Source organism: Manis pentadactyla, chromosome 8 (assembly GCF_030020395.1).
Source record: "Manis pentadactyla isolate mManPen7 chromosome 8, mManPen7.hap1, whole genome shotgun sequence".
NCBI lineage: Eukaryota > Metazoa > Chordata > Mammalia > Pholidota > Manidae > Manis > Manis pentadactyla.
In genome coordinates this window covers 11434179-11458911 of record NC_080026.1, presented here as the reverse complement: position 1 = coordinate 11458911, position 24733 = coordinate 11434179, and the positions used below count along the sequence as shown (strand labels likewise).

The following is a 24733-nucleotide window of genomic DNA, read 5'->3' as shown; positions in this document are numbered from 1 at the left end:
TTAGTATTAAAAGAGTATAATCATATAGGGAGTAGCAAGATTTAAGAAGGATTACACTAAAACTTAAATTCTGGTTGATTTTCTACTTGGTCACCCCAATGTCAATATTTCATTTTCTTGAGAGGCAATGGACTCTATTGAAGGATGAGATCTTCCTGTGGCATCTTATATCAAGGCCCAGTCTTTCGAGAAATTGTATAGTAAGGTGGTAAATGGACAAGTTCTCCAGAAATGTTGCATTTCTGCAATTGCTCAAATTAATTGAGTAACTTTGATTGTGATCTGGAAAGATGGTAAATAGAAGAAAATGTCTCGGCTCCCTGAGACATGAATTTAAAGTAGGCTCACCTCTTGTCCTTTTGATGATAGTTTAAAGCTTGTACCTTTATTCCCCAGGGTTTTCCTAATCAGTAGCCCACTTCTGGTCTTATGGCACTGAGAAAACATTAGTTTGACCTTAAAATTCAATAATGAGTTAAGCAGAATAAATAGCTACACAGGCCAGTCCAAGGTCGCAGAGCTTCTGTTCCAAATTTTCATGTACTTCATGCATATGCATATGCATATGCTTCAGTTTTTAGAAAGAAAGGATTATAATCAGGATAGAAATGAATATTGGAACCCTGACATTTTGCACATTGCTCTGTGTAAAGGGAAGGCTGCAGAATCAAATTCTGGATGTCCAAATGTGCTCAGAGTACCAACATGCCTTCTTTCCTACTTAAATATTCTCTAGGACATTGTACACATTTGACAAAAGGGCTGCTGTTAAAAGCAGAAAGCCTCAGCAGAATGTTTGCTCCTGGGAGGGGGCAGAGGCAGCTAATGTGAGATAAATCCTGGAAATTCAGCTCTGGGCAGTGATCGTGATATTTACACCTCTTGGTTTAAGGGGGGATTCACTCTAACATATATGCTATAGGAAAAAAAAAAAAGAGGACAAGTGGGACTTTTGATCCAAATGAAGCAGCATCACGAGAAAGGCCAGGAAGATGCAAAAGCAATCTAAAAACGAGTGCAATTAAACGAATTACAGAGCACGTCTCACTGCTAAGAAAGATCAGAACTGATCGTGAATTTGGGAGGCATGGCCTAACTATTACACAGGCAAATGTTGTTTCTAATTGAATCATAGAGTCAGGCAAGCATATTCTTCTTCCTCAAGCGGTGGCTTTTCAAAGTTTAGTCCCAGGACCTCTGCTGCACCAGCCTATACCTCGTAATTTGTAAGAAATGCAAGTTCTTGGACCCTACTTCAGACCTATTGAATCAAAACTCTGGGGATAGGGCCAGAAATCCATGTTAACAAGACCTCCAGGTGATTCTAATGCTGCTAAAATTTGAGATAACTCACCTTTCCTAACGCCCTGAATCTGTATCCCCAGAATAGAATCTTCTAAATCCAAAGTTAACTTTATAAGAATTTTTGTATTTTGTAGTAATTTAAATAAGTCTCTTAGAGACACTGAATCAAATATCTGATGAAAAACATATGTTCCATCCATCTATTTATAGGAATTCTGTATGGCCAATGGCTCCTTCCCATTTTTTCTTTTCGGTTTTCGTTGTTAAAGTGAATACTGTAGTTGATGCACTCGCTCTTTTCTCTGTTGGAAATTTTAAGAAATACCTCTTAGAAACATAATTTATGATTTTCAAAGTATTGATTGTGTGTGCGTGTGTGTGCGTGTGTGTGCGTGTGTGTGTGTGTGTGCGTGCGTGTGTGTGTGTGTGTGTGATGCTTATAGCAGTATCTATTCTATTGGTGATCTAGAAGGAAACAGCCAGGTACTTCCTACATTCCGTAGGTCTTCTTTTCCTCTTGGGGTACAATAAAGGTGTAAATTTGATTTCTGAAATTCCTTCCATCTGAGATCTGTGAATTCGAACATTTCTGAATATTTTCTTTCTCTAATACTCTAAGCATGTCTGTGAACCTTGGCTCTCTGCTGTTATTGTTTGTACTCTGAGCAACTTGAAGGCTTCCACATAGGTACAGACTTTACCTGAGAAATGGGTATAGTAACAGACACTATTTCGCTAAAGGTAGGACGGTATCATGATATATGAATTATATTTCTGATGCAATAACAAAATACAATTCAGATTCATGATGCAATCTTGTATGTAACGTCTTCTTCATCAAAACATACCACAATTTAACTCCAATTTTACTATCCACTTCTACCTAGCACAGTTCAGTTTATCTTTTATTATCATGCAAACACATCTTATTTATTCCTGCATTTCATCCTTGGCCCACATTGTTTCTTCCTGCCTACAATTTCTTCCTTTCTACTACGAAACTGATCAAATAAGACTGACTCAGATGCCACTTCTCTTTATGTACTTTTTATGCGTGATCCTTATCCTCTGAGAGTGGGATTTATATCTTTTGATTGCTGTACTCCCAGTACTACTGGTATACTACCGGTTATGTACATATTTGTTGAATGAATTTATGAACAGTCCCTGGATTATTCTACTTATTCACTGTGTGCCTACCACATAATACATGCTTAGGAAACCTTTGAGCACTGTTGAATATATTACATTTTTCAAGCTTCAATTTTTCTTCCTTTTACTGGATATGACATTAACTGTCCTTCACTTAATTAGTATTCAAAGCTGCTTTGACTACCTTAATTAAAAGATGGCATTCAAATCACAGTATGACTGTTCCTCTAGTTAAATCGGCGAAACCCCCCCTCAAGTGTTCTGGGTAAACTGTGATCATAACCCTTTTAACATCTTCACCATGTTGTAGAACTCGACATATCTTTGGTGGGCCTTGTGTAAACGAAGTGCTGAATGGAACTCATTTTAAGGTACTGTTTGACTTCCCAGGTGATGGATGCCCAGTACGCTTTCTGCTTTCACTCTCTTTTTCTTTACGATGGAGATAAACCAAGCTGTGGCTGTCGTGACCGCTAGAGCCTGATTTGCCTGTGGCTCCCCAGAAAGTTTTGGTTTGTTGGCTTCCTCACAGTGCTGCCTGGGACGCAGCCGGCCCTCCATCCCTGAGCTCTGGGCCCACCCAGCTTCCTTCTGGCACGGAAGGCAGCGGCTGCTCTGCCACCCTTCTCTTCAGATAAGCAGGGCTTGGAAATGCTATCTTTAGAGGTGATGAGTTTTTGTTTGGATAGAATTATGACTAGTATAAAGCCCACACATGCTAACAAGCCACAGAGTGCAAAATAATTATTGAAAGCAATTTGAGAGAAAAGTGGAAAATCATCTGAGGAAAAAACAAAATTGTTCCCAAAGCTTTGGCCCAATTTTTTGCTGTTCGATTGAAACTTAAGCCTAGTTTTCTGCTGCCAGGTAACCTAGGCATGGATGGCACTTTTGAAGTTGACTCTATTAAACCTTTCTACCTGGTTTCTTCCCTTTCAGTGGACAACCAAGGAAAGAATTACATTTTGCTTATATCTTGGTTTTTCTTAACTGGGATTTGGAATCACTGAATGTTTTCTCTTTATGTCTCTCCATGTGCATTAAGGTAAACTTTTGTCTAGAAAAAGTAACCTTTTATGCCTGAAATGATACATATGCTCTGCCTAAGCCCTCAATGATATGCATATAAATTAATATGACATGCATTATATTCTATATACAGTGACTAACCCATTTGCAAGGCATGCCTCATTGGAGTCTACAAATTAGCTCAGCTAAAATGCTTAATTGTGTAATTTGAAACTAGTGGTACGTTTTACTCACCTTGTATCATTTGTCAGAACAGGCAGCAACAAGAAGAATGGGCATGAGATACAAGTAATAAAATACATCTGATGGGTTTTAAAATAATATTTTTTTGAACAACAGAGAATGATAATAGAGTTAGCTCCTATAATGGCAGACAGGTATCAGACACACGACATTAGTCCCACAGAGTATAAATACAGCAGGGGTGTGTGCGTTGTGGGGTGTGGGGGTGGGGGTGGTTGTAAGCAGAGAAGTAACGGAGCTCGGGTAGTCCCTTGGCCTCTCCGTTATTCCAGAGCATAGGCTGCGCATGGATATTCCATATGCAGCATGGCCAAGGTCCCAGCAGAGGGGAACCCACCTTGGCCAGTAGGTTGGACGTGTGCAGAGAGCACTCCAAGGGTGAGAACGAGACCTGCCCCTACCTTACATTATATGTTCATAGGTTAGCTAAGGAGTCTCTAGAAAACACTGTTTCTTTACGTAACAAAAAATATGGCAAGGGCTTTTCAGACTGGGCTGCATGCAACTGAGAGCCAAGGTCTGCAAAACAAAGACCATAGGAACAACCTTGCATTCCAGGAATAATGACATCAGCCAAAGGCATGTCTTCCGGAAGCTGATTAAGACCAGTCAGGCTGCTGCTGAGCTACGGAAAGGGGAAGCTGTGCGTCTCCAGGACCACCCCCTGTTTTCTTTCTTCAGTCCGCATTTGGTCACGGAATCACTTAGCTGGTCATCTTTATACAACTTAAGATTCCATTTCTGGAGTTAGGGCCAATAATTCTGACAATTTAAAATGGCCCAAAATGGTTCTCTGAACTTGGGCATTGCTTATGGACCCATCTGAAAATGAATGCATTAAATAGGAGCTATAACCTATAGATAACTAAATTTATTTTTTGGTGCATGAAAAAAGGTTGATGACATCGTCGAAAACTGAACCATGATATTTCAGCATGGTAGCACAAGACTATCTTCATTCCAAAGATACAGTTTTAAAATGTTGTATATAAAGAAATGTATATATGAAGCATTTCCACCCTTTGGGGAAGGGTGGGTTATTGTTATTATAAGAAGAAATATGATGCATAAAACAAAAACCTAAAATACATCTAAGTGGAAAACACACTTGTGTTTTGGTCCATACAGGAAACTATCTTCCACTGTTTCCTCAAGTCTCTAGAGCAGTGGTTCTCAGTGGTGCTCAGACCAATATAATCAGCTTCATCTGGAAACTTACTAGAAATGTGAATTCTTGGGTCCCACTCCAGACCTACTGAGTCAGAGACTATGTAGGTGGGGCCCAGCAATCTGTATTTTTAACAAGCCCTTAGGTGATTCTGATATAAACTAAAGCTTGAGAACCACTGCTCTAAATACATCCCTCATTCCTTTCTAATAGAGCATTCTGAGAATGTAATTTCAACTTCATAACAATGAAAATTATTTTATTACCCCTACTTTTGTCCTTATAAAATTTAGATTAATTTCTAAATAATCTGCTTGGAAAATAACCATGTTTTACGTTGAGTGACATGAAGAAGATTGTTGTTAGCATTTAAATTACTTTGCTGTATGAGACTCTCATTAATTACTTATGTTCTTGGTAGCCGATGCTTCATTGAAAGGACCTGTGTTAGCATTAATAAATGCAAACAAAGTGGAAGGTCCTGAGGTTAATGAGATAGTGAAACATTAATCTGTGTTTCTTCTTTAATGTAAAATGGAGACTCATCAGGTTCATTTTATGTATTTTACATGTGTCTCTCCAGGAAGAACAAAGTATGCTAGCTATGGAAGATGAGGGCACAGTACAGCTCCCATTGGAAGGGCACTATAGGTAAGATAAAAATATAAAAACACACCAATTTGGGTAATGAAAAGTGTTGTTACATACTCTACTTAAGAATTTTGTACTGTGTGAATTCCTATAGAGGTTTGTTGAAGTTGTGTTAGAGTAGAAAGAACTGAAGCTAGCGATTTGATTTCTTTGACCCAGTACAAGTTCTGACACTAAGAGCTGTGTGACCATAGGCAATTAGCTTAAAATGAAGGTGGGCAGAGAGATGTTGTCTGAAGTCTTTTCTTCTTACGTTTTATCATGTATATGGAAGCTCTCTTTCATATCCTCTGATAGTAGCACCTGAAGACAGATCAAGATTCAGTTCTGTGACAAATGAGCTAGGTGTTCACTAAATGGATCACAGGTAAATGTCTGAACTCTGGGAAGTTACCCCTAAAAAATGGCACTTCCAAAGAGATAATCTATTTCCCGAGTTGAAGGATTCAGTTATACCCGTCATTGCAGGAAATACTTGGGTACCTCTCCAAAATATGCTAATCTTTATTTGCACAAAGACATAGCAAAGGAAAGCAAACTCCTGTAAGTCAAAATAAAAACTTCTGAAAGTATTTTGATGAAAATATTACGTGTGGTTTAACAGCACTTAAGGATAAGTTAAGAACATACCAGTAAAAAATGAGTCAGAGAAAACTTTTCTCTGAGGATGGAATTTGTCATAGTGTTAACAAAAAAAAAATAGGAGAAAATCTTCTGGATCTTCAGGGTCGGACAGCAGAACAGAAAACATTTTATCTATCTTTTAAAAATAATTTATTACTTTTTACAATAGTTAAGTTCTAAAATCCTGTTAGTTGCATAGTTGAATCAGCATATTCCCAAGTGTGTTCTGCTGAAACCTGGTCTCATATGTACTTCCTCTTGAAAGGATTTTCTCCTTCAATAAGTTTGGAAAATGTTTCACAATACATCCCGGCTTGGAGATTCACAATCTACACTGGGATATTAAAGAATCTAACGTTGTTTAATCCAGCATTTTCTAGACTTGTTTTGCTCACAAGACTCTTTGTCACATAATATTGTGAAACCCTTATATTCCACATGACACTTTTGGAAACAAGTGGATCTCATATTTTGAATTGCCAAGGGCTGGGTGGATTGGAGGAATTAAAGAACACATGTCCAGATTGGGCAAGAGAGGGAGCCTGTGAGATGCAAGGTCTTGCTCCAGACCCTTAGTGTTCCTCTTAAAAGTTGAATTTGTTGCCCTCTTGGGAACAATGACCAAGGAGAGTCATATGAGGTCAGCCTAAGGATTTCTGTAGAACATTATTCTTTTCACAGCAGATTATCTTTCTTACATGTAGTAAGAAGAGTGTTGTTTCCCCACTCAATGAAACTTTCTTTGACTTGGCCTGTGATTTATCTCTGCTGCTATTTTGTTGTGTTCCTAGCCCTGGGAATGTTTTAGAGAGTTTCAAATGTCACCTGTAATCGGTGCCATTTTAAAATATAAAAGAATGCCCAGCATAGTACAGGCCCTGACATTACAGGTTCCCCTGCCATTTGGAAGATCTCTACCAACTCACAGGCTGCTTTCATTTATTCAACAAATATTTATGAGTGGGTACCAAGTGCAAAGCTCGGTCTGGGTCTTGGGGGAAGAGCAGTGGAGAAATGCCAAAAATCTTTGTCCTTGTGAAGCATATGTTCATGTACAATAAAGGTAGGTAGAGAGAGAAAATAAATAAATGGGTAAGATAGTATAGTATTTCAGATGGTAAAAGGGCAATAAAAACAAAAGCAAAACGTTGGGATGAGGTTGCTATGAGGGTATGGAAATAGAAATTTTTAAGAGAGTAGTCAGCAAAGGCCTGCCTGAGTAGTAGGCATTTGAACAAAGGAAGACAGGGTTGCACCATGTAAAGGAATATTACAGATAGAAAGAAGAGCAAGTACGTGGCCTTGAGGCAGCAGTAAGCCTGTAGAGTTCTAGAAGAGTCAGGGAGTCATTGCCTGTGGCTGGAGAAGAGGGAGCAGGCTGTAATAGCAGGAGATGAAGTTAGTGGAGGGGACAGAGCCACAGAGTATCTGCAGTGGGCCTTTGCTTTGAGTGACTGGGAGCCACTGTAGAGTCTGAGCAGAACAGTAAAGTGATTTGACATTCTCTGCAAGTCAGAGGCAAGAGGCTAAGCAATGAACATACAGAACATAATCTCTGTAATTTGAAATGAATTGGAAAAGTATAGCCAAAACCTGTTTCTATATAACCAGAATCTGTCACTTACATTTTTATTTTTCATACCTTTTAAAATGAAAACATAATTTGTCAAATAATTTTAATAACTCTTCAACTATTTAATAACTTCAGTTTCTTAACATTTAGTTATCAAAAATATTGTGCAAAGGTGTAAGGCTGCCCTGTATTTAGTTTCTATCACTAGCTAACTACAGTTACTTTTTTAGTGTTTATTATTTAATTTTTGGTAATCTCCTATCTAGAGATGATCCATCTGTGATCAATATTTCTGATGAAATGTCAAAGACTGCCTTGTGGAGGAACCTTCTGATTACTGCCGACAACTCTAAAGATAAGGAGTCAAGCTTTCCTTCTAAAAGGTTTGAATTTTAAAATAATGTAAATTTAAGCTGGTCCCAGTTATTTTATAACATGAATCTGTTTGCAAAAGATTATTTTGGTTTCCATCAGATTTAGATCTAAAACTTATCAGAAAATTCCTTAAAAAATGGGTATAAATTGTAATTATCACATTTGTGAGTATATTTTTCACCATCCCCCTTTCAAATTAAAAGTTCATCCCCAAACTATGGCATTTGGGAGGAATGGTGCTATAAAGGAGTGCATGATGGGGGTTTATGACATTTTTGGAGATGCATTTTGGCTTACTCTTGCAGCAAGATTTTATTGTATTCCCTCATCACCCACTTTCCAAGACCCCCTTAGATATCTGACCACATTTTGCATTCCCCCATTGTCCTTTTTTAAACCCATATGGTACATGCCATGATGATTTTGTATTTCGTATTTTTCCAGTCCTTTATTCCAACCCCCTAGAAAATCTTCCCTAAACTGCTTACCCCAAAACTTTCCACTCCAGAAAGTTTTACCCATTCTTATTTCTCTGAATACAAACATTACAAACAACTCTTGTAGTTATGGATGGTAGTTTTAAATGCATGCTGGGGGAAGACTGTGTCCTTAAATATCAAGAGTCACCACAGGATTTCCAAATGAATTTTCCAGAATTTATAAATAAGAATTCAAATCATCCAGTCTTTTTTAGATGCTGATCTGAGAAAAAATTTGTTTGTTATGCTAATATCTCTTCTTATTAAAGAGTGATGGAGGGGTTTGGGACAGTGTTTAATTATTAAGTTCCTTTATTTTCATGACCTTAAATTAACTTTTTCTACTTAATTTTTATATTACATTTTTTGTCATAAGCTCCCCTTCCTAATCACTCTAGAAGCTGATTCCCCAAAGGTAAGACCCTCTCCCTCAAACCTATTCCTTCACTGCATGTCCTTATGTTAAATGGTGTCTTCTAGAAACCTGGTCAGCCTATGTTCTCCGTGTGAGTTTTGGGGAGGCAAAAGGCATGAAGAGTCTGGCTTAGATTAAGTATTAGAGTGTTTATGGTGTTTCTATAACTACTCAGCTCTTTAAGAGGGTTTGAAACTTGAGTAAACTCTTTTCCCTGCACGACTTGTACAGATACACCATACATAAATCAGCAAATCGCACAGACTATATTAGTAATGATATCAAATTTCTGTACTGGAAAAAGAAAATCTGACCATTGAATTAAGAAATTGCCAAGCTGGGGGCTTCCATTTACGCACCACCATGCTTCCAAGCCTCCAAACTTTACCTGACTTCATGAGATGTATTTGGAAACATGGGCTGGAAAAAGAGGCCACATTCAGCTTAGAGAATATCTCTTGTTGCTAGTTTTTGTCACCCCAAAATGGCATGCTGCTTCAGTGTCATCTCTATCACAGTGTAAACAATCCAACAGTGGATGTGCAGGGAGCCCTCACCCCAGAAAGTAGGGATTAATCGTCTCTCTCTCTCTCATCATCTCTTTCTCCCCAACCCCCACCCACCATCAAGTACCTCCAGTGCTTTCCGGAGAAGGTTGATATAAGTTACTCAGTAGGCTCTCTCAAAGACTTTTGATTGATGCTGTCTGTCATTTACCAAGGCTTTAAAATCTTCATGTATGTCTTTGCTTGGCTTAAGCAGAAGCAATACTTTATTCTAAGCCATGCTCTATCTTCCTTTCTCCAAGATCCCTGCTTCAGTCTGATAGCCTTATCCTCACAGTCATTCTGTTTTGCTAGAAGTCTTGGAAGCAAACCAGAGTTATGAGAAGGGTAGTTTTAAAAATCCAATTGAAATATGTGCTTGTGGGCCCTTTTACATGAAAAAATATAGCATTTCTCTGATTTTTAAAATGTGAACTCCAGGTGTATGGGTTCAAAATAAAATGCCAGCCTTTGAAATACATGGAGAATTTGAGATAATCCAATTTAAGATTGATTTTCTTCCTGAACTATATGGATCCATAGTGCAGACTCTTTCTCTGTTTTTCTTTGGTTCAAGCAAAAGTTTTCATGCTGTGCTATTTTAGGTAAATCCTTAAAGTAAATAATGAAGTCAAGTGATGCTTTTCACCAGAAGAACCTACTTGTTTTAAAAATATGTGTCTAGAAGACAGTAGATTAACTATAATGAAAAATGTAGTGTGCTTTAAGCAGGTCCAATTTTAAATAGACTATCCTTTATATTTTGATATAACCACTTGCGGCTTATTCTTTGAACTCATGTTCCCAATAATGTAAGATTTTAAACTTTTGTGGAATGAAAGTTACCCCACTTTCTTTACCGTTAGATGTAAAAATTACCTTTAGATTTTCCATGTGAAAAATCTCTCTTGGTTAGACGTGAATGCGTTTCGTGTTCGCAGTGGTAGAAACTGGAAGAATGAGTGTGGCTTCCAAAAATCCTAAAACCACCAATACCAGTAACGGTAGTACTCTTCTAAGGCCATCTCTTTCCATTGGTATCTATTGAAGACTTTGAAGTATGAGAACGAGGAATTGTAAAGATACTGTGTCTGCTAGAGTATCCCCTGGCCAAAAAAAGGCTTAAAGACCCACATTACCAGGGTCTGTATCTCTTGAGACCTACATTGGCTTCCATGCCACATCTTTGACATCCCTCACCCCTGGTAGTTTTCCATTCTATTCCTTGCTACAGACCTGCATGCTTATCAGAGAAGCTTAGATACTGTTCTTTACTGAAGTTTGGAATAGTAGTTATATTTTCTTTGTTATTTCATTCATTTTTTTTGTTGCCAAAGACATTTTATCCAGGTTAACTGGGTGAAGGATCTGAGAACGAACTGAATTCTCCCACATCTGTAGCTTGTCTAGCTTAATCCTAGTTCATCAGTGCTATTATACATGCACGTGACATGCTCCTCTGCAGCTTAGTGAATGGATTGGTGGAAATAGGTCTCATTAAAAACCCCATTGCATCACAGTAAGCGAGCAACTGCTATGTTTTGTGAAACTGGCACCCAAGACTGACGTTTCTTGGGGAGGTGCCTGACAACTGCAGAAGGAAAAGCAGCGCTTGGGCTTTGTCCTGGTGGCAGACGCTGGGCTCTGGGGCCATCCTCCCTGCTCCCTTCTGTCCCCTGGCTTCCTCCACCTTCTGTCTGACTTCCACCTTCCTCTGTGCTGGATTCTCCTTCTTTGCTCTGATTCCCTAGGCCTAGGCCCTCTCATGACTACTTGGTAAATGTTGTTCATAACAACTGTTTTGATGTCATTGAAAAATAACAGTTTCATAGATTGCTTGGCAGTTTTGCTCTTTCCTGAAGGGTCACTTCTTTATATTTTAAATTGTAATTCCCCAAGAGCTTGGGACACTGTTCTCCCATCTTTACATCCCTTGGTCTTTGCAGAGCACCTGGTATATAATATGTGTGCAATATATGTTTATTGTAATAGCACATAATAGACATGATATATATTTAAGACATGTATGTGATATATTTATTACAATGAAAGTTTAGCATTGATTGGCATCCCAAAAAGTGAATGTAACAAGGAATAAAGAGAGTAATTGCCATACAGTAAAAAGATTCAAACTGATAATATTTTTCATAGAAGTCAAGATCTGGTTACAACATTTCTATTTCATAGTTTGATGGAATCTAATGTGATACCAGAACCACAGGCTCTAAGGAGAGGCGAGATAAAAAACAATCATTTAATTAGTTATTATTTTGTCACCAAACAACCAATACAACCAAAATAGGATATCAGGAGGAAGCACAGCTATGAATCAAGTCAACGTTCCGAATCTCTCATTGCACTGCTTGCTGACTAAAAGTGCCATTGGGAATGTGCTCACTTATAAAAAGGGCATGGAGCAGAGCATTGTGCACATAGGACTGTGCGTGTGTGGGGACCAGTGTGTCTCTGTCCCCATGATGTCTGCATAAGAGCTGTTATTCTATCCTTCAGAAGATAGAGCTAGTTGGAATGGAGAATGCCGGCCTCAGAATTCTGGAGGTGAAGCTACAAGAGAATTCAGAGGCCGTCTAGTCCAAAATTCATTTACTGATGAGGAAACCAAGTCCCAGGGAGGTTAGATGACTAGTCCAAGGTCATACAGCTCATTCTTGGCTTTGGGGAACTGAATGTAGTTTCTAGACTCCACGCCCTGCGCTTCCGCACTGCCCCGGGCAGCCCCTTTGCTCCGGCTCTGTTTGGCAGAAGAGGCTGGAAGCCAGGTAGAGACCGCGGAAAAGTTACTTTGGAAAGTAGGGGAGCAGACACTTGTCCTGTGAAAAGCACTTAAAGTAGAAGGAAGTGAGTCATGCAGATAGAAGAGTTAAAAATACAGAGTTAAGGCTCTCAACACATCATGCGCACACTGTCATCTCTTCTCATGGAAGGAGAAAAGAAAAGGGAGAAAAGTGGCTTTGCTCTGACCTGTAAGGAGTGTGAGCTGAGAAGTGTGGCAGGCATAGACCGGGCGCCATAGACACTCGCTCACACCAGCTCTCAGCGCTGGCAGCGCGCCACGGACGGCAGAAGCTCCGGCACTTCTTACCTGATGGTGCCGGGTGGTGGTGACAACTGAGAAGGGCTGTTTCTAGCTTGAATTGGAGGAAAAACAATTTTAAAAACACACTCTTAGAATGTGTCTAAGTTATTGACCACTAAGAAAGCTGCACAGGAGGCCCCATAGAAAAAAGGGGTTTTTAACTGTCACTTTATTACTTGGGGAAGAGTCACAAAACCAAGGGTTTCCCCACCAACTATTTCGTTACTTTATATTAAGGGCCAAAAGTTGACAGTCAAGTTTTCCAGCCCAGGGCCCCAAAGGTGGGCTGCGGGCTGCCCCTCATGTCCGCAGCAGGGAGGGACAGAGAGAGGCCCCCTCCGCCTGGTGCGGTTGGTCGTCAGGGAGTGAGCAGGTCTGCCTGCCCCTGTGAAAGCGTGTGCTCTTGGTGTGAGTTCGTGCATGTAAGCACATTATTTGAATTTTCCATGAAAAACGTCAATGTGAGAGTAGGAAGAGTGTACACTGGAAAAATATTTTTTAGAATAGACAACAATGTAGTCAGATCATCAGCCTTCTCATTGGTAAAGTTTAATTGGAGAATAGATGCAGCAGAAGCCCCTTGGGAATGTGTTTATTCTGGAAGGTGTGGGGGGAAACATTGTTCCTCTGATGGACAGGGTGAGGGTTTGCCTTGTGAAGATACAGCTCAGGTGTTTGGAGGGTAGCGTGCAGGGTGACCACCTCCCCAAGACCAGAGGAGACAGATCCGACCTACTGGTCATGACACGATGCTCCCCAAAGATCAGGATCCTGTCTGTGTGCAAAGGATGAGCCATTTGCAGCAGGGTCCAGAAATACCTACGGGGACATCTCGCTTGTGTCATTTATAGTGTCAGTTTTATCTTAAGAAGACGGCATGACTAGCATTTCCAATAATCATCAGTGATTGATTCATTTGTCCAAATGAGGGCCTTGGTATTAACCTTGCATGCCTTGAAACTGTTTTTAAAATGTCTGGTTTTTGTTTTTTAGTGTCTGTTTTTTGATTTCACCCCTCTCTGCAGTGCTTGGTTGCCATCTCCCTGAGTGCGGAGGGTTTTAATTGTTGCTATCTATCTATGCTTCGCAGCATGAAAGAGCAAAGCCAAAGGGCCCTGGTGGTGCTTTGGGTTGATGGGTTTCTGTCTGAGCAAGCGGATCTCATAGTCGCCATGCTGGACTGCAGTAATAAATTTCTCCTTTTTCTCCCTGTAGCATTGAAAGCCGAAAAGAGAAGAAAGCTGACTCAGGGAAAGGTGTTGACAGGGAGACTTGTCTATGACTTGATCTTCAATTTATTTTTTACATATATATGAGAAGAGTGCCACAATTATTAATAAAACTGCTTTGATCATGTATTGTAAATTCTGTCTCTCATCCCAAATCCACCTTCATACTGTAAGTAGTGCTATACTTGTTTCATTTCTGTGTTTAAACTTCTGAGCAGTGAGACACCCTTGTGAGCATATACAATAGCTGATCAAAGAATCTCTGTGTTCCTTGCTGTATGTTGGACATTTGTAAGCACTGGATTCTCATTGTTAGTTTTATGGGAGCAACCGCTTTCTTAAAGAGATAAGTCATATTTACCCAGTTTGTATTTTCCTACTTTAGTGACCTGAAGATACCTGATAATTTCATTCAGAAGAATTTTGAAAGGTAGTCTTACTTCTTTTTATTTTTTATAGCTTAGCATCAGTGACTTATGTCAAAAGACCCAAATCAGAAAGTTAGTTTGAAAGCATTTTTAATAATTGTATTTATGCATTTCCTTGATTTAATATGATACATTTAATACTTAAAAATTTGTATGTTACTAAAACCTAAAGCCATTTGGAAAAATATATGGAAACCTGCTCACAGCTTGTGCAGAGTCAAGTAGTATTTGCTTAAAATTCAAGTTGTGATTATATGACCAAGTACTAGGCTTGTATGAAATGCATTAGAAAAACTTTGTAAGTTTTGTGCAATTTTCAATATAAACCTTTATCAAGAATACACTATTAAGTTTCTTTCCCATTGACAACAAATGTTTTCCAAATAAACCTACTATATACAACTTGTGGAATGCCCCATGAATCATTGTACATGAAATTCTACTCCTGTACAATTATTCTGCTGCTAAAGGTCACATACTGCTTAATGCTGCTCCTGAATCATGTTCTAATGTTAGACTGACAGTTCTCTAATTGTATTTTTTTTTCTGTAGAGTTCTTTTCCACTTTTTAATTTTAATGCATGTTGTAGAAAAAAATCTTTTAAATGGAAATTTCAGATTCTGTTTGAGAAGGTTCTGTAGATATTTCGGTTCATATGAAATAATCCATCTTTACTAAGTTTATACAAGAGGAAGGAAAATTAAGAATTTTTGAGCATACTAAAAATACAGTATTTCATTTCATTTTAGATGAATGTGAAGTTAATAAAGACAAAGTCTCATATGCTTTTGTTTCCTAAGAATGACCAGTGATCATCAATCTTATAATCTTCACTGTCCAGTTTTATAATAATTCAGAGCCCTGTGGCTTTTCTAAACTATTAATTGCATATTCTGTGTTTATATGCACATGAAAAGTGAAAAAAAACAAATCTTCTTGTGATTAAGATTATGCGGAAAATAAAAAAACCCCACAAAGCTTTGCTTAGATTCAACATTTTGATACCTTCTGGAAAATTCCCCTCACAATCTTTTAAGGAGCCATGTCTTTTATGGAACATAAGTCTAAAAATATAAGAAAAATTTGCAGTTGATTAAGTCTGTGTTTATAAATGTCAAGGAAAAATACAGAAACTTTCCATTCCAAATGTGTTTCCTTTGTGTATTTTATAATATAGATGCCACATTGCAAACATTCCCATCATTTTATGATTCAGACCAGCTGTATCTGACAGCGCCCAAAGCAGCCTCTCCTAGTGTTTTAATATATTAGTAATTGTTCTGTTAAAAAATGATCATAGTGAATTAGAAGCCTTCACATGATCACCTATTTGAATAAGCAATCATATCCAAGGAAATTCTGTTTTCTGAGTATTTTTATAGTCATTTTGTTCTTGCGTGAATTTTAATGCTATTCCTATGTTAATCCTAATGTTTTGAAATCGTACAAAATATAAGAAAAAGGTAATGTTACATATTTCCTCCTAATCTCAGATTCCTGGTCAAAATTACTGAATATCTTGAATGTAATTTATTGCAAAGTTTTAGTCATGTGTAAATGTGACTAGGATATTGTGTTTTTCACAACTAAGAAATGTTATGTGAAAATAAATATTTATCCTAACTAATTTCCTTGCACATTTTAAATTGTGATGTAAAGCTTATTTTTTTCTTCAGTGTTAATCAGTAAATCAGTGCGAACATTTTGATTGAACATAATATTTAAATTTAGATAGTTTCGGTGTTAAGAAAACTTGGTGATGGAGACATTTCAAGAGTATTTAAGCAATCTGAACTCTATGAACAGAATATTATGAGAGCTAGATTAGAATGTATCTCTTCATTTTCCCAGAGAACAGTGACATGGAATTTCTCCCATGATTAGGAAAAGCTTCCAGGGTCACTGGACTTCTGTTTTTACCCCACCCCAGGAAAAGCATTCCAAAAATTTGTCCCCTCCCTGTTTGCTGCAATAGGTCACTGTTCTTTTGTAGCCATCTCGCAGTATGTTGTGGAGGTAGTTGCATTTCGGAATTCATTAGTATTTTTCGCTTGGTTCGTGAGTTTACTAAATAACGGAAACCATTTAACAGCCTTTGATATTCAGTAGTTTTTCCTTAAATATAATCTGATAATATTCTGATACAATCTAGAACAGATACAATCGATATCAGATATAATCTGACTATCTCCTTGATGTAGTTTAAACCCACAGCCTGATAGAAACTCTTCACTGATATTCACAAGCAATTTGTATTTCAACACAATCCCGAGATCTTTTAGGAGTTTTGTTGGCTCTTAAAAAGTGTGGCTTATTTTTTTCCTATTTGCACTGATATCCTTGTTTCTGTTCAACTTTAGCCTGTTTGTGCCTGGGCACTAAACAATTTTACCAGCATTGCAAGAGTGTATTCCAGATTTTTCAATGTATTTCTCTCAAATATTCATGCAATGGTATAAGATTACAACTTGCAAATTTTATGAGAGAAATTTGGATAATATGATGATTCTCTAAATATCCACTTTGTAAGGCATAGTTGTAATCAGTCATTTTGAAGAAGCCCAATATTTAAGGATAACTGGTAATACTTTATTTTAGAGATTTCTTTGGGTGTTTTCCTTAGGAAGTGGCAGCTTACCAACACAACTGTCACTCCAATTCAGTTTTTGTTGGTGTATTGCCACTACCCTTTGTACTAGGACTTTGAAAATAGGACTGTTTCAAAGGATTCTTGTTTCTAAGGGCAGGGTAGACACATCACTATAGCATAAGGTGGTATGTACTGAGTTGATTATATGATGAAAGCAGTGACTGACTCAAGGATGGAGCACAGACTAGGGCAGAGCTTGAGGAAAATGTTATGTAAGAGGTAGCATATTAATCAGGATGGAAATGGGGATGGAAACCTACTCCAAGAACTGCAAAGATCCTCAAACACATGTTAGTATTGAAATAAAAATGAAATAAAAAAGCAAATATATGTGGTATAACTGGAACCTGACATATTTGACGTATGGCATATTTGGAATCTAGCAAACAACCCAATATGGTGGAGTGTTAGGAAAGTGGTGGAAACCTGTAAGAAAAGGTAGAAATACAAGTTGGGCACATTATAAATGATGTTAAATTCCATATTAGAACGTTTGAACTTTATCCGTTAAGAGTTTTGAGTACTGGAAAGACGTGAATTTTTGGACGGATTAGTTTGGCAGCCCAGGAGAGAATACAGTGTGGGAAAAGTGGAATCATTTCTTCAGGGCCTTGCACCAAGATGACTCTCAGAGGCTCAGGCAAAACTGTCCGTGGTCTATAAACTGTTATGATTGAAACCAAACAGGCTCAAGCATACTCCCTGGGGATTTAATAAGTAACTCCAGATAAAATAGATACAATACAATACAATTATAAATCCTTTCATATATTTTGGGATGTATTTGAAAAAAATGTTCGGAAAAGCACGGTATTGTTGATACCCTGAGGCTCTTAAAGAAACGTAAGTGCAATACAGAATGCAACCAGCAGCTGTCTCATATGAGTCCAGAAACCACCTGCTCCCTGTGCACCTTTTTCACCCTACCCATCTTGTCCATTTTTCCCAGGAACTTGACTTTGTACCTAAGTACTTGCCTTCTAGTGTGCAGAGTCATAGATTTCTGCCAAACGACTTATTTCTTCCATTTGTTTATCAGCTCCTTAAAAGGAGGATCATGTTTTATTCCTCCTTTGTAGCTCTCCAGAGCCTCGTTCTGTACTCTGCTCTTTATTCAACCAGCAACAGCTGTGGCCAGAATCATAAGTAAACTATATCAGTAGATGCCTCTGCTCAGTTTATTAAGAATGTTCTCACTGGCATGTCAGTATCCAATACTGGAACAAGAGCAAATGCTTATGGGTTGAGCACCTTCGTGTGCCCAGCACCTGTGGACACAGATGCCTAAGGTGAGAACCTGTGTAACAGGGAGTCATCAAACCAGGTGGTGCAGCAAAATAGTTGTGACTAGGTAGGAAAGAAGATGCCAGGCGTGGATAAAATGCCAGGCATAGAATAGACAAATCTTCACAGCAATGTGGCAGTTCTGTGAAGTATTTTAGTAGTTCTTTCACATTAAGAAAGTGGGGTTCAAAGAGGCTAAGTAATGTTCTTTAAAACATTCCTCACTGCTAGTGGTGATGCCAAGATTCTGACCCATGCCCAGCTCACCTTGGTTGCAGTGCACTGAGTCTCCAGTAGGAGGCAAGGTGTGCCTGCGTTCCTCTGACAGGGCCCTCTGTTCTGGCTCAGGCAACCAGAGTTAAGATGAGTAATATTTCTTCTCAGTATGTTACATTTTCTTTGTCATTTTGTCACTAACATTGGAAGCCAAACTTACGCAATGATATACTTATTTTCCTCACGAGTCAGAAATATTGTGATTTTGGATAGGAGACATTTCGCGGAGTAACTGGGGTTTTGGTTGTTTGATGGGTCATATATCTCACTATATATGCATTTTAAATAATCTGTCAAACTTGGGGTAATTTTCCAAGAGAAAGATTATGTAGAATGAGAACTTTGATTGAGTTTGTTGAAATTTGGAGACTGTAACACCAGAAAAGATACCCTTCTCAATTTAGCAGTAAGGAAATTATCTTTTTTATTCAAATTATTGAATTTAAATACTAATATTGTTACAAAAAGGTGACATGCAGAAGGATGATAAATTTCTACTGCGCCTGGCATTGATCTTATTAATACCAGGCGCTAAGCTTTTCTTATGGGTAGTGACATTATGTTTTATTACCCACATTCGTCTTTCATTCTCAATAATCTGTATCCCTCAGACATCCTGAATATACACTCCAGATCATTCAGGATGTATGTGAAAAGGTTCTTGGACACTGCAGAAAGAACTGACAAAGTTCTCTTACTTTATGAAAATAAACATTCTTGCATTTTGGTATATTTTTCATTTAAGGTTTATTGACTCTTAACTATTATACCATACTAGTAGTTTTATACATTGGATTCTCATATTAGCTTAGAGCAAAAGGAGCAAGGGCGAAGTAGGGGAACTGGTGGCCTCAGTGACCACCTACGGGTAAGACAGGAAACATTCAGAATGACTTGCAGCTTGTGATAACTGGTCTGTATGGTGGTGGCCTTGAGTCATTGAGGAGGCACTGAGTTATATTCTATGCCTGCTATTCAAGAAAGAATGGAGGTATGTAATCATCTTTAGCAAGATTTCCAAAAAAAAATATTAAAAAACGATTTTTAAGTGATATGCTAAAAAATCTTAATCAAAAGCATAGAGGAGATGTGAACGTTTCTGCATCCCTTTGGTGCTTATGCTCCTGGGCACTCCAGCAGCTTGTTTACAGAGGAATCTTAGCAGGTATGTGTCTGTTGAAGCTGCAACTGTCAGTGGCGGGGAAGTTGGCACATCTTAGTGGTGTGATGGGTCCCCGCGTCTTTCAAACTTACCTTCAGATTAAGTTTATCTCTAATTTACTTGTATATTCCTCTACCTTCCTTTTCCAATAAGCTAATTTAAAACTCTTATTGGAGAGGAAAACTTATTCTATGAGGGTCAAATGAAATCTACTTGAACTTTAATATCATTACTATTTACCACCTTAATTATGTGAAAAATATGTGCTGGCACTTTTTCTCTGGGCTCCAGAGAAATCATGTACTATGTTGAAAGAAAAGGAATGATGAATTCATATAGTTTGATATTGCACAGTAGTTGAACAATATCAAGTCAGATGTACAGTATCAGATATCATGCAATGGTCTTAATATCTGTACAGTATCTGATATACGTCTACTATTGTACATTAGTCTTATTAGTATCTGATATGTCAAATGCTCTTAATACCAGTATAATATCTGATATTGCACAATATCTGATTTCAATTAAGATAAAAGGAAAATTTTTATTTAATTTGTGGGTTTTTTTGTACTAATTAATTCAGTTCAGGATGTGAAACACATGATCTATGACTATTGTTTCTGGAAATAGAACTCTACAAAGATTGGTCCAGCTACTTATGATGACTGAATTCTAGTAACAAATAGAATTATGACAAAAGCCCTAAGGTTTGAAGGTTTGTTTATGGTTCCAATGGATGAGTAGGATTTGAGACTTAAGGTGACGTTACATGATGGCATACTCTGAAAATACAGTGAAAGCTGAATTTCACAATGCTCTGTCCACTACTTCCATGCATGACTTACCAGCCTTACGTTGAGTTGGTGGATATTTCCCATTTCTCCCATTTTTAGAGTTTTATGCTGTACCTCTGTCTGTTTAGGGTAACTTTTTCCAGCAAATGATCTGAAGCTAAGTTCCTAAAGTCAATTTTTAAAATATGAGGCCATTTTGCAAATAATCGAGCAAAAAAAAAAAAATTTGTGAGTTATCCAGGCATTAGTTTGCTAAGCTAAATTCAGCATCTGAGATCTATGCTTTCTTTAATATGGTTGTGTCACCCAGAAATAGTCAAACACTTAAACTGATTAATAAGACTTTTTTTTTTTTTTAACTTCCACTGAGCCGTCAGAGCTACCAAGATGATATTGTTGATATTATTTGTTCTTATAATATGAGGCTCATCATAGTTCCTTGGAATAACATTATAAATTATGTATAATACAACTAAAATTATTTTGAATTGATTTTTCAAGTTGTATATGTATGTATGATAACAGAAATTGTATATGTATTAGACAAAAATCTTAGGAACTCCTTAATATAACACATTTCTATGTATTATTATTATTTTTTTTACAAAGGCAGAACTCTCTCCATGTTTACAAGCCCGTCTATAAAGCCTTTCTGGGTAAATGTGTCTTTATGCCAAGGTGGGTTAGGTCTGATTCAAGACACAAAATGCAATACCTCTGAAAAAACTGAGGCACATTTATTAAATGACCAGGAGAAATTCCACAGCATGTAGAATGGGAATAATAATACATAAATTTGTAGTTTATTTTCCATTTTTAAAAACAAGCCCAGGGAAGTTAAAATATTCTTTTAATTAAGAGGCTCAAAGAAATGAAAAAAGAAAAATTGATGCAAGGACTCCTTCAAGTTAGGATTTGCAACACAAATATTTTCATCTTTTAGCAGGGCAGGCTGATGTGCCCACCTCGCAGGTCCAAACTACCTCTTTCACTAGGAAACAGCAGTATTTTTCAAAGCCCACTGACCATGCCCTCCCCCACCCGCCTTGCTGTGTTTTTACAGTGCCGGTAGCCCTAACTGACACCCGGGTGCCCTGCATTGTTAGCAGTTTCCCTCTCATTTCTTTGGAGCCTATTCAACTGCTGTGGTTTTACTCAGAAGTCAGTGCTTTGCATATATGATTTCCTGAGACTGTCTGAGGAGTCTTTCTCAGAAAACTGTGTCACTCGGGCTGTGAACAGCTAGCTCTCCGTGAGGAGCTGACCGTAGCCTGGTCGGGTCAGCGTGCTCGGTCTTAGGTTCGCAGCCCTGCTCTGCCAGTTTCTGTCCCTACCCCGTCTTTTCACTGCTTCCGTGACATCAATGCCCACATCTTGCCATCCCTTTAAAGAAGAGAACAAGGTTTGGACTAGTCCAGTTAGAAAAAAAAATAAAATGCTGCCCAGGGAACCTATGCCAAGCCGCCACAAAACCAGTTCTTCTTTGTTGTACTAGCAACTGATTTGGAAGTAACTTTAAATAATAAACAAAACCACACTGAGTAATTCGAACTTCTGTAAGGTAATAATCTCTTGTGACCATAGAAGTCCCTACTTAGGGTTATAGATAAGAAATTTGGGAACAAAGGTAACCTTGCGTTTCTTGATCTGAGTGTATTTTTCTTAAGATCATCATTTTAACAGTGCAGTTTTGAGAACATGAGAGCAAAAATGGCTTTTAATAAGCTTTAAGTGGCATGGTATTTGAAGGTGCTAAGGTAAAGAGAAGCATCGTTTTATGAAGTGGCTCATGTGGCTGTATATATGTTGGTGAGCTGTGCTGCTAGCAATTCCATGGTCTTCGTCTGTGTACCACTGGAGACAGAAAAAAAAAGGTCAGATTTAGAAAGTGAGTTGTCTTTTTTTTTTTTAGTCTATTCAAAAGAGCTCTCCTGAACATACATGGAATAAAACAGGATGTTTTAACTCCTGAGTTAGTTTATAAACTGAAAGGTGATCAGAAGGATGTCTAATTTACCCCCAGAGCTTTTTCCAGAGCATGGTGTTCTGGCTGCAGAAGTCTCTAATCGTCTTTTGTAGGTGCTGAGAGGACTCACTGTGAATTGGGCTTAACTGCAGTATTTTGAGGGCATATAAAGCTAATTAAAATATCCAAATCCATTTTCAAATTTGACTCAAAGGACACTGAACCACATCATGCATAGGAAGGAATGTTAAGCCCATTAAGCACACTAGTTTTAAGTAAGTGTTATCAAGTGTCAAATTTCTCCTACACTGAAGTAAGATAAATTATATTATAACAAATAAGTTTTTTAAAAGCAAATTTTCCTTATATATGTCACTAAGGAACTGGAAACATCTATTTCAATATTCCATATATATGTTTAACATAAGTGAAGTCAAAACTCAAATGTATTATTTGCCAATACTTTGATTTTTAACTGGAATTTTTATCTATATGTCTGACATGTATGTATAAGGAATTGATGACCTCAGGCAAAAATGTATCAACTCATACTTCATTAAGCAAGTGGGAAGCCACTGCCAAGCAAACATATATTATGGAGACATAAATTTAACTTCTTAAAATTGCTGAAGTATCATTTGTTTTCTTTGAGTAGTGGAAAAATAAACCTCAACCTTTTAATAAGAATCTGACCTAAAGGATATATCAATACAGACAAGAAAGCATTTCATGCAAAAATTTTTAGTATTCCCCCCACACTATATGTAATTATATATATACAATATATATGCATGTGTATGAGTACAGTTTTTTTTCTTCTTAATCTGAAAAGGTCTAGTGCAGAAAACGCATTTGATTTAATACCTAGAAACAACCTTCAGTACAGGCCGCAGCAGCTCTAGCCATTTCTGACTTTATAAAACAAGCCTAATTATTTATTGCCTATGGTTGTTCAACAAAAGATAATGGCACCTGCCCACACTGAAGGGAGCTGATTATTAATATCCCACTGTTGTTAGAACGGCTGGTAATACACACTAGGCAGAAATGGATTTTCATACTTGAGCTGAGCTACTGTCATGCTGGCTTCACTCTAGAAGTACTCTGCCCCACATTTACAGAGTAAGTGATTACTTTTGAATCAAAATAGGGAGAGACTGAACAATCGCATGAACAGGAGAACAGTGTTTTGACACTCCCGGGATATGCAATACTGTGCTTGTCAACTCCCAACTCTCTAATACTGAACATGACTCTGTCTATGGCTCAAGGATATCACTTCTCCAACTTCTCAATGGAAAACTAAAAACCCTTTTAATTCTGTCCCTGTCGCCTGAGACCTCTGTGAGGAGAAGTAGCCCAGAGAGGGAAAACCAGACCCCACCACCAAGTTCCTCCCCTTGAACCAAGTTTTGCTGTACCATCGCCTGGAAATCCACTCCAGCGTCCACTAGGGCTTTGGAGATCTGAGCTGACTGCTGAAAGTGGACATTATCTGCAGGGAGGAAAAAGAAACAAAGTAGTAAGAGCTCCAGTTCCCTGATACTTGAAGGGTGGGAAAGGCACAAGAAAAAAGGGCCTATTTGAAGTTCTAGGACTCAGCATCCCATTTAGCCCAAGACAAGTGAGTTGTGGAAAGCAACACTGTTTTATTGAAGTAAATGTAACAGTCTTGCCCCTCATGCTTTTGTTTTGTCAGTAGTGAAATTGCAAACCTGTCTGTGATACTAAAAAGTCTAATTAACTGAAACTCACCATCTGCTGTTCCATGAATAAGGAGGTACTCAACTTGTTTAAAATTTTCAGCTCTGCTCATGACTGTTGAATTCTGGAATTGGGAAAAAGAATGTCATTATTCAAAAAAAGATCTGCCATAAACTGATTTTTCACTTCAGTTTACAAAATAAAATGTTTTCAGCTGGGGCCCCCTTTGATACAAAATAGAGCAAACCGATATTCAAGCAAATGCTGTCTCCATGCATGGCAGAATGCACAGCATGCCCTGTGCCTGGGAGACAGGGCTGGAAAGGGAGGATGCCGCATCTTCCCTGCAACGCAGGAAGAGGGCACCTGCCACCCCGGCTGCGTACAAAACCCCTTGAGTCCCAGATCCCAGATTGGCTGTGTCCTATGCATTAGCACAGGGCAGAGTCTCATATTAGCAATGTATGTTCCATGGGCTTATGCTGTAGTTCAGCCAAAAAGTGTATTGCCATGGCAACCATGTGTCACATGGTACCATACATGCTACATTTCAAAGAGCCTGTACATAGCATTTGCAACT

General features: G+C 38.1%; 2 protein-coding genes across 7 annotated transcripts in view; one reads left to right on the top strand and one right to left on the bottom strand.

Annotated features, from left to right (window-relative positions):
• SLC4A10 (solute carrier family 4 member 10) overlaps window positions 1-15284 on the top strand; it is a 268072-nt gene extending 252788 nt beyond the window's left edge. For 5 of the 6 annotated variants that reach the window (XM_036884247.2, XM_036884246.2, XM_036884250.2 and 2 more), the window contains 3 exons: window positions 5481-5548; window positions 8012-8128; window positions 13872-15284. In XM_036884247.2, coding sequence (XP_036740142.1) covers window positions 5481-5548; window positions 8012-8128; window positions 13872-13938 — 252 coding nt within the window. In that variant the 3' untranslated portion in view covers window positions 13939-15284. Of the gene's footprint in view, window positions 1-5480; window positions 5549-8011; window positions 8129-8975; window positions 9015-13871 lie in introns of all 6 variants that reach the window. The other variant, XM_036884248.2, reaches the window with a different exon arrangement.
• Window positions 15285-21199: 5915 nt separating this feature from the next.
• The window catches only part of DPP4 (dipeptidyl peptidase 4), a 71399-nt gene continuing 67865 nt past the window's right edge, over window positions 21200-24733 (bottom strand). Inside the window, exons 24-26 of the mRNA XM_036883979.2 lie at window positions 24205-24277; window positions 23871-23944; window positions 21200-22337 (exon numbers count right to left, since the gene is read on the bottom strand). Coding sequence (XP_036739874.1) covers window positions 22236-22337; window positions 23871-23944; window positions 24205-24277 — 249 coding nt within the window. The 3' untranslated portion in view covers window positions 21200-22235. The remainder of the gene's footprint in view (window positions 22338-23870; window positions 23945-24204; window positions 24278-24733) is intronic.